Source organism: Teleopsis dalmanni, unplaced genomic scaffold, assembly GCF_002237135.1.
Source record: "Teleopsis dalmanni isolate 2A unplaced genomic scaffold, ASM223713v2 unscaffolded_contig_0455, whole genome shotgun sequence".
In the NCBI taxonomy this organism is placed as follows: Eukaryota; Metazoa; Arthropoda; class Insecta; order Diptera; family Diopsidae; genus Teleopsis; species Teleopsis dalmanni.
In genome coordinates, this window is record NW_024031837.1 from 1 (window position 1) to 10,393 (window position 10,393).

At 28.3% G+C, this 10,393-nt stretch overlaps 1 protein-coding gene across 1 annotated transcript; it reads left to right on the forward strand.

The window, feature by feature from the left end:
- Window positions 1-2,145: 2,145 nt before the first annotated feature.
- LOC119663483 (neprilysin-3-like) lies at window positions 2,146-3,053 on the forward strand. The gene is made up of 3 exons (XM_038073092.1): window positions 2,146-2,176; window positions 2,455-2,560; window positions 2,626-3,053. The coding sequence occupies exons 1-3, from the start codon at window positions 2,146-2,148 to the stop codon at window positions 2,954-2,956; spliced, it is 468 nt and encodes a 155-aa protein (XP_037929020.1). The 3' UTR covers window positions 2,957-3,053.
- Window positions 3,054-10,393: the final 7,340 nt, after the last annotated feature.

The following is a 10,393-nucleotide window of genomic DNA, read 5'->3' on the forward strand; positions in this document are numbered from 1 at the left end:
AAAAGCGCAAAAAACCGATGAACATCTCAGCGCTATAATACAAATTTTGAGAACAAAGCAATATATGGACTACAAGATGATTGGCAACGTGTTGTTCAAGGAAACAGAGGGACAAACTTTATTGGTGATTCCACGACTGATGGAAAGAGAGGTGATAAAAACTTCTCATGACCAAGGTCATTTTGGAGTTATGAAAACGGCATACCAAATCAAGCAGCAATTTTATATTTCGCATCTAGAGCAAAAAGTTGATAAATTAATCAAAAACTGTGTCAAATGTATTTTGTACAACAAAAAGCAGGGTAAGCTAGAGGGATTACTACATACGATTGATAAAGGCGATACTCCATTATGTACGTTACATGTAGATCACCTAGGACCGATGGATGCTACGTCAAAGAAATATAAGTATATTTTCGCAATGGTCGATGGCTTTAGCAAGTTTGTGTGGCTTTATCCGACAAGGTCTACTGGGGCTGAGGAAGTAATAACAAAACTTGAATTGTTGACTAAAATATTTGGAAATCCAACTCGCATTGTGAGCGATAAGGGCGCCGCGTTTACATCAAATGCGTTTGTAGAATTTTGTAAAGCAGCGCAGATCAAACATATCCTAACAACAACAGGCGTTCCAAGGGGTAACGGCCAAATTGAAAGGGTCAACAATTATCAACGTTATTTCTAAATTATCATGGGAGTCTCCTCATCAATGGTATCGTTTTGTGGGAGACGTGCAAAGCGCTATTAATAATGTAATTCATCGAACTACGAGATATTCACCGTTTGATATCCTTTTTGGTATAAAAATGCGAAAGAACAGCGGGTACAACTCCATAAAACAAGCAATAGAGGATGAATTGATTCAAGAATATGACGAAGAACGCAATATACTCCGACAACATGCGAAACAACAAATTGAAGAGGTCCAAGCAGAATATAAAAAAACATTTGATAGAAAGCGGAAAGAAGAGCGGATATATAAAGCAGGCGACTTGGTCGCCATTAAACGTACTCAATTTATTCCAGGTAAAACATTAATAAATGAATATTTGGGTCCATACGAAGTAACAAAAACCAAAAGCAACGGACGATACGATGTACGAAAGGCAGGCGTTTTTGAGGGGCCAAAGACTACATCAACTAGCTGCGATACCATAGTTGTAAAATTAAATCTGTCGGAGATATAAGCAATTAAAGATGAATTTTATGGAAAAAATCGTTATTTTCCAATCTTTGAGGCTCTTGGGGCACCATTTTCACTTATCCAATTGAACTAAAATTTCACACAGATTATTTTTTAAGTAAAATGAACCGATCTGGGGGGTGCCGTCAACCGTTTTTACGAAAAAAAATTGCCCATACACCTTAGTGGCACCCTAATGTACAAATCTTCATTGTCTTCATTTAAAATTCTTTTATTTTAATAAGTTTTAACAGAGAAAAGCATATTTAAAATACAGAGTATTGTATCTTAAATTTAGGTTATTAATTAATTATTACTACGGCCAATTTTCTACACGTTTTTTAATTACTAACTAATTTAGATGTTTTTTTAAATAACAAATTACTTACAATCATCGTTTATAAATTAAAATAAAATTAAATACAATATTTAATAAATTAAATAAAATATTTAATTGTATTTTAATTTTTATATTTTTTTTAATTAAAATACAATTAAATATTTAACACAAATTCATAAGTGTAATTTTAATAATAATAAATAATAATAATAAATACATTAATAATAAAATAATAAAAGAACGTATTAAATTTATATTAAAATTTTACATATGTATATCGCCTGCTTACAATAATTTTGCAAAGCAAAAATGCTTTTGTATGACGTATGAATCGTTAGAGGTGACAGACTATCATACACAACACGTATGCGAGAGCTGCTCTCGCATTTGGTGAGCCCGCCAACATGTTGGTAAGAGGTGCAGACTATCATACCTGTGTGTCATATGACGTTTTTCTCTCTCGTATGATATACCAGTATGATAGTCTGCACCGCGCTAAAAACTAGCAACTACATAATTGTGTTAGTACGCCGGCAAGCACTAACACAGCAGAGGAGCATGTATACACTTTATTATCTCACTAAAGTGAGGTTTCATGTTGCAGCAGTCTGGCTGCTTGGATATGGCTAAAGTCAATGATGGGAATAAAAAAGGTATATTCACAACATTGTACGTTAGCCATTCAAGGATATTTTATATGCACCTTAATATGCATTTATAGAATTATATATATACAAAGTATATACATGCTATAGTGAAAATACGAATAAGGAGTGGAACAAATTTCTATACTGTTCATAATTAAATAAAACCCTCATAATTTAGAACTATGCTTTTTTAGTTTATCTAATACTTGAATATAAATGCTTCAAATTATATTGTGGCTATGTATTTACATGAGTAATGCATTAAAATTGTGTATTTTATCCAGATAGACTGCCATGTTTAAGCGATCACTGTATATTTGCGGCGAACGAAATATTAAAATCGATAGATATATCTATAAATCCATGTGAAGATTTTTACGCCTATGCGTGGTATGTTAATTTTGTTTTATTTTTATTTTCTATGTCATAATCACCATTTTGTTTTTATTAAATAGTAATCAATGGATCAATACCAATCCGATACCAGAAGGAAAGTCGACATGGGGTACATTCAGTAAATTAGAACAAATAAATCAATTGGTCATACGAAATGAGCTAGAGAAACCTTTAAAATATTTTAAATCAGATGCAGAAAGGAAAGCGAAAGTATATTACGAGTCTTGTTTGGATAAAGATGAACATATGGAGAAATTGGGCGCGAAACCTCTAACTGATCTTCTTTGGAAAATTGGTGGGTGGAATGTAACAGAAAGTGGATTTAATATTACGAATTGGAATTTAGCGAATGTGCTAAAAGTTTTACATAATAGGTACGTTAAAGTTTAAACCTAAATTGTAAAATTGTAAATATGTATTCTTATATGTCATGAGTATGTGGAGTCGTCTGGCTAACAATTCCATTATATATAAAGAAAATAAAAGTAATTCATGGCATGGAGTGTTTTTTTCGGTATCAAAAGATAATTAAATAATACTATTATTCAAAATAAATTTTAGTCATAGAAACTGTATTATTTACAAAGCTGTTCAAATCCTGATCATACATTTTAAATCAGTTCTTTGGTTAATTTGAAATTATTATAGTATATTTGTAATTTACATAGAGTGAAGCACAAACTTAGTATATTTACAAAATTTATTTATCGTTTTGTTCGTTTCGCTCGCAATCGTTCTCTTCTATGTTAATTTAGGACGACCTCTCATACGTTGGCCATGTGGATTGTACTCCAGTACAGCATGAGAGATATTATTGATTGGGCCCCTAAGCGTGTTGCCTAGCCATCAATATTTACGCATTTTGATTTCTTCTTCCACTGAAAGTTGTTCTACATTTCTCCATAACTCTGAACTCGAGATAGTTGCTGGCCACCGTAATGTGCGTAATGTGCCTCAAACTTCTGTTTATAAACGCTTATATTTTCTTAATATTTGTTTTGGTGGTAAACTATTTCTGGCAGCTGTATAAGAGAGTCGTTTTGACGCTTGCATTAAAAATATTTAACTAAGTCTTAAAACTTATTGCACTTGATACCCATACTTTCTTAAGTTGCGCAAATATGCTTTTTTCCTTTCGTAGACGGTATTCAATGTCCATGATGGCTCCACCATCAGTACCAACAACACTGCAGCAATTCTCGTGCCTCTGGACTTTCTCTAAGACATTATTGTTCACAAATGGGCTATTCTGATTGCTGTATTTATGCGCGTTGTTTTAGTCTTCATTATGTTAATGTTCAGGCTGGCTTTACTCAATTCATTACTTAGATTCGTAATACTTGCTTGCATATCGGAGATCCTGCCGGCAATGAGCACTATGTCATCAGCGTACTCTAAAGGACTCAAATTTTGGTTAAATCTGCAATTAATGTCACGTGCGTTTTCATTTAGTGCCTCAAATCGTGCCGAGAACAGTGATAATCACTAAAGATGATAATGCACAAACCTGACATAATCAACTTATTGATTGAAAACTATCGCTAAGTTCACCATTTTATAAAACTCTGAATCTTATTCTATCGTAGCTATTTTTGAGGATTCTGACCATTTTTGGCGGTATTCATATGATTGTCATATGTAATCTCTCTTGAGTCAGAATGGGAGCTACATATAGTACTATATAGATCATAGCTATTCACTCCAAAATAATTTTGTTGAAGATTTTCATTACTATTAGCAGCAATGCTGGAGGACTCTAGCCATATCGCAGCGAATACTTTAAAATATTCTGGACGAAGTCCATCGTATCCTGCTCCTTTACAATTCTTCAGTAATACGAAAGCTTTCTTGATTTCTTCCACTGATACAGCACTGATGCTTATTGCCCAAATAGGGTTAAGCCTCCTTCGTATTACAAATTCATCGGTTCGCCATGTACTATATTCAGAGTTCGTTCAAAATGTCTCTTCCACAATCAATGTTTCAAAACTTGATTCTCAAAAAATTATGTTTCATATTTCATTCTTCAGCACTAAAACAAATGATATATAAATTCCTTTCAGTAACTTAAATTTTACGTGATTTTTCTCAACCACTTAATTCGTCAGCACTAAAACACTTGATAAAATCTATTCGTCAAAACTTGTACTTGAAACAAAAAAAAATTTCATTTATTTTTTCTTTAATTTATTTGCACCAAAACAATTGATATACAATCTATATTTCAAAAGTTGGACCTTAAACTTCCTTAAATTTCCTTTAATCTGTTTATATATTTTGCTCCAAAACAATGGATATATAATATTTCTTCAAAACATGAAGTTAGAATAAATTTCACTTACTCCTTCTTTAATTAGTTTGCACTAAAACAATTGATATACAATCTATATTTGAAAAGTTGAACCTCAAACTAATTTCCTTTAATATTTCATTCTTTTACACTAAAACAAATGATATTTAATCTATTTTTCAAAGCTTGAACTTAAAACAAATTTCATTTATTTTTTCTTTAATTAATTTGCACCAAAACAATTGATATACAATCTATATTTCAAAAGTTGGACCTTAAACTTCCTTAAATTTCCTTTAATCTGTTTATATATTTTGCTCCAAAACAATTGATATATAATATATAATATTTCTTCAAAACATGAAGTTAGAATAAATTTCACTTACTCCTTCTTTAATTAGTTTGCACCAAAACAATTGATATACAATCTATATTTGAAAAGTCGAACCTCAAACAAATTTCCTTTAATATTTCATTCTTCTACACTAAAACAAATTATATTTAATCTATTCTTCAAAACATGACCTTAAAAAAAATTTCATTTATTTTTTCTTTAATTAATTTGCACCACAACAATTGATATACAATCCAAAGTTGAACGTCAAACAAATTTTCTTTAATCTGTTTATATATTTTGCTCCAAAACAATTGATATATAATATTTCTTCAAAACATGAAGTTAGAATAAATTTCACTTACTCCTTCTTTTATTAGTTTGCACCAAAACAATTGATATACAATCTATATTTCAAAAGTTGGACCTTAAACTTCCTTAAATTTCCTTTAATCTGTTTATATATTTTGCTCCAAAACAATTGATATATAATATATAATATTTCTTCAAAACATGAAGTTAGAATAAATTTCACTTACTCCTTCTTTAATTAGTTTGCACCAAAACAATTGATATACAATCTATATTTGAAAAGTTGAACCTCAAACTAATTTCCTTTAATATTTCATTCTTCTACACTAAAACAAATGATATTTAATCTATTTTTCAAAACTTGAACTTAAAACAAATTTCATTTATTTTTTCTTTAATTAATTTGCACCAAAACAATTGATATACAATCTATATTTCAAAAGTTGGACCTTAAACTTCCTTAAATTTCCTTTAATCTGTTTATATATTTTGCTCCAAAACAATTGATATATAATATATAATATTTCTTCAAAACATGAAGTTAGAATAAATTTCACTTACTCCTTCTTTAATTAGTTTGCACCAAAACAATTGATATACAATCTATATTTGAAAAGTTGAACCTCAAACTAATTTCCTTTAATATTTCATTCTTTTACACTAAAACAAATGATATTTAATCTATTTTTCAAAATTTGAACTAAAAAAAAATTTCATTTATTTTTTCTTTAATTAATTTGCACCAAAACAATTGATATACAATCTATATTTCAAAAGTTGGACCTTAAACTTCCTTAAATTTCCTTTAATCTGTTTATATATTTTGCTCCAAAACAATGGATATATAAAATTTCTTCAAAACATGAAGTTAGAATAAATTTCACTTACTCCTTCTTTAATTAGTTTGCACCAAAACAATTGATACACAATCTACATTTGAAAAGTTGAACCTCAAACAAATTTCCTTTAATATTTCATTCTTCTACACTAAAACAAATGATATTTAATCTATTTTTCAAAACTTGAACTTAAAACAAATTTCATTTATTTTTTCTTTAATTAATTTGCACCAAAACAATTGATATACAATCTATATTTCAAAAGTTGGACCTTAAACTTCCTTAAATTTCCTTTAATCTGTTTATATATTTTGCTCCAAAACAATTGATATATAATATATAATATTTCTTCAAAACATGAAGTTAGAATAAATTTCACTTACTCCTTCTTTAATTAGTTTGCACCAAAACAATTGATATACAATCTATATTTGAAAAGTCGAACCTCAAACAAATTTCCTTTAATATTTCATTCTTCTACACTAAAACAAATGATATATAATCTATTCTTAAAAACATGAACTTAAAAAAAATTTCATTTACCTTAAAAATTAGAATTATAGGAAATATGAACAATAATATTGTTCAGCTTTTCCTTAACGCGATTAGCGAACTTGTAGAGAAACATTTGCATAGCTTCTTTGTAAAATTGCACCCAAAAAAGGCGCTTTACATATAGTAAGTTAAAAAAATATGCATATCAGATGTCTCTACAAAAAGAATAGCTTTGAAACAAAAATAGGCAAGCTCAAAGATTAACTTTCAAATTGTTGAACTTGTGTTTCCAAATAAAGCTGTAGTTTATAAGCTCGTTCTAATTTAAAGCACGGCAAGTGCTTTGGTTGGTGTCACTAATTAAATAAAAATAAGTGTCAATAAAACCTGGAACTTGAGCATTGAATGTTTGTGCAGCCTTGGCTTCTTGTGGATAAAGACGATTAGTCATCGCTTCTAATTTGACAGGCACGAGTTCTAAGCCTGGCACTTGCAGTCCAAACAAATTATATACGGACTATAAACTAATTAAATAAAAATTCGATTATTTCCAAAGACCACTGATGAAGAGTACTTGGCAATACTCGAAACAGCGTTGTATGGTCAGCCAAATTTCAATAAATTAAATAAAAAACTTTTGTCTTTGCCTTTCTTTGCTATTCGAATCGGTCTAACTTTTAAATAGTTTCTTTCGTCATAAAAAGACACACCATTATCGGCAAAAAAAAAAAAAAAATTTACCTTAAAAATTAGAATTATAGGATATATGAACAATAATATTGTTCAGCTTTTCCTTAACGTGATTAGCGAACTTGTAGAGAAACATTTGCATAGCTTCTTTGTAAAATTGCACCCAAAAAAGGCGCTTTACATATAGTAAGTTAAAAAAATATGCATAACAGATGTCTCTACAAAAAGAATAGCTTTGAAACAAAAATAGGCAAGCCAAAAGTTTAACTTTCAATTCGTTGAACTTGTGTTTCCAAAAATAAAGCTGTAGTTTATAAGCTCGTTCTAATTTAAAGCACGGCAAGTGCTTTGGTTGGTGTCACTAATTAAATAAAAATAAGTGACAATAAAACCTGGAACTTGAGCATTGAAAGTTTGTGCAGCCTTGGCTTCTTGTGGATAAACACAATTAGTCATCGCTTCTAATTTGACAGGCACGAGTTCTAAGCCTGGCACTTGCAGTCCTAACAAATTATATACGGACTTTAAACTAATTAAATAAAATTCGATTATTTCCAAAGACCACTGATGAAGAGTACTTGGCAATACTCGAAACAGCGTTGTATGGTCAGCCAAATTTCAATAAATTAAATAAAAAATTTTTGTCTTTGTCTTTCTTTGCTATTCGAATCGGTCTAACTTTTAAATAGTTTCTTTCGTCATAAAAAGACACGTCATTATCGGCAAGAAAAAATTTACCTAAATTCACTTAATTTTTTCTTAATAATTTTGCACAAAACAATTGATATACAATCATATATTTCAAAAGTTGGACCTTAAACTTCCTTAAATTTCCTTTAATCTGTTCATATATTTTGCTCCAAAACAATTGATATATAATATTTCTTCAAGACATGAAGTTAGAATAAATTTCACTTACTCCTTCTTTAATTAGTTTGCACCAAAACAATTGATATACAATCTACATTTGAAAAGTTGAACCTCAAACAAATTTCCTTTAATATTTCATTCTTCTGCACTAAAACAAATGATATTTAATCTATTTTTCAAAACTTGAACTTAAAACAAATTTCATTTATTTTTTCTTTAATTAATTTGCACCAAAACAATTGATATACAATCTATATTTCAAAAGTTGGACCTTAAACTTCCTTAAATTTCCTTTAATCTGTTTATATATTTTGCTCCAAAACAATTGATATATAATATATAATATTTCTTCAAAACATGAAGTTAGAATAAATTTCACTTACTCCTTCTTTAATTAGTTTGCACCAAAACAATTGATATACAATCTATATTTGAAAAGTTGAACCTCAAACTAATTTCCTTTAATATTTCATTCTTTTACACTAAAACAAATGATATTTAATCTATTTTTCAAAGCTTGAACTTAAAACAAATTTCATTTATTTTTTCTTTAATTAATTTGCACCAAAACAATTGATATACAATCTATATTTCAAAAGTTGGACCTTAAACTTCCTTAAATTTCCTTTAATCTGTTTATATATTTTGCTCCAAAACAATTGATATATAATATATAATATTTCTTCAAAACATGAAGTTAGAATAAATTTCACTTACTCCTTCTTTAATTAGTTTGCACCAAAACAATTGATATACAATCTATATTTGAAAAGTCGAACCTCAAACAAATTTCCTTTAATATTTCATTCTTCTACACTAAAACAAATTATATTTAATCTATTCTTCAAAACATGACCTTAAAAAAAATTTCATTTATTTTTTCTTTAATTAATTTGCACCACAACAATTGATATACAATCCAAAGTTGAACGTCAAACAAATTTTCTTTAATCTGTTTATATATTTTGCTCCAAAACAATTGATATATAATATTTCTTCAAAACATGAAGTTAGAATAAATTTCACTTACTCCTTCTTTTATTAGTTTGCACCAAAACAATTGATATACAATCTATATTTCAAAAGTTGGACCTTAAACTTCCTTAAATTTCCTTTAATCTGTTTATATGTTTTGCTCCAAAACAATTGATATATAATATATAATATTTCTTCAAAACATGAAGTTAGAATAAATTTCACTTACTCCTTCTTTAATTAGTTTGCACCAAAACAATTGTATACAATCCATATTTCAAAAGTTGAACCTCAAACAAATTTCCTTTAATCTGTTTATATATTTTGCTCCAAAACAATTGATATATAATATATAATATTTCTTCAAAACATGAAGTTAGAATAAATTTCACTTACTCCTTCTTTAATTAGTTTGCACCAAAACAATTGATATACAATCTATATTTGAAAAGTTGAACCTCAAACAAATTTCTTTTAATATTTCACTCTTCTGCAATAAAACAAATGACATTTAATCTATTTTTCAAAATTTGAACTTAAAACAAATTTCATTTATTTTTTCTTTAATTAATTTGCACCAAAACAATTGATATACAATCTATATTTCAAAAGTTGGACCTTAAACTTCCTTAAATTTCCTTTAATCTGTTCATATATTTTGCTCCAAAACAATTGATATATAATATATAATATTTCTTCAAAACATGAAGTTAGAATAAATTTCACTTACTCCTTCTTTAATTAGTTTGCACCAAAACAATTGATATACAATCTATATTTGAAAAGTTGAACCTCAAACAAATTTCCTTTAATATTTCATTCTTCTGCACTAAAACAAATGATATTTAATCTATTTTTCAAAACTTGAACTTAAAACAAATTTCATTTATTTTTTCTTTAATTAATTTGCACCAAAACAATTGATATACAATCTATATTTCAAAAGTTGGACCTTAAACTTCCTTAAATTTCCTTTAATCTGTTTATATATTTTGCTCCAAAACAATTGATATATAATATAT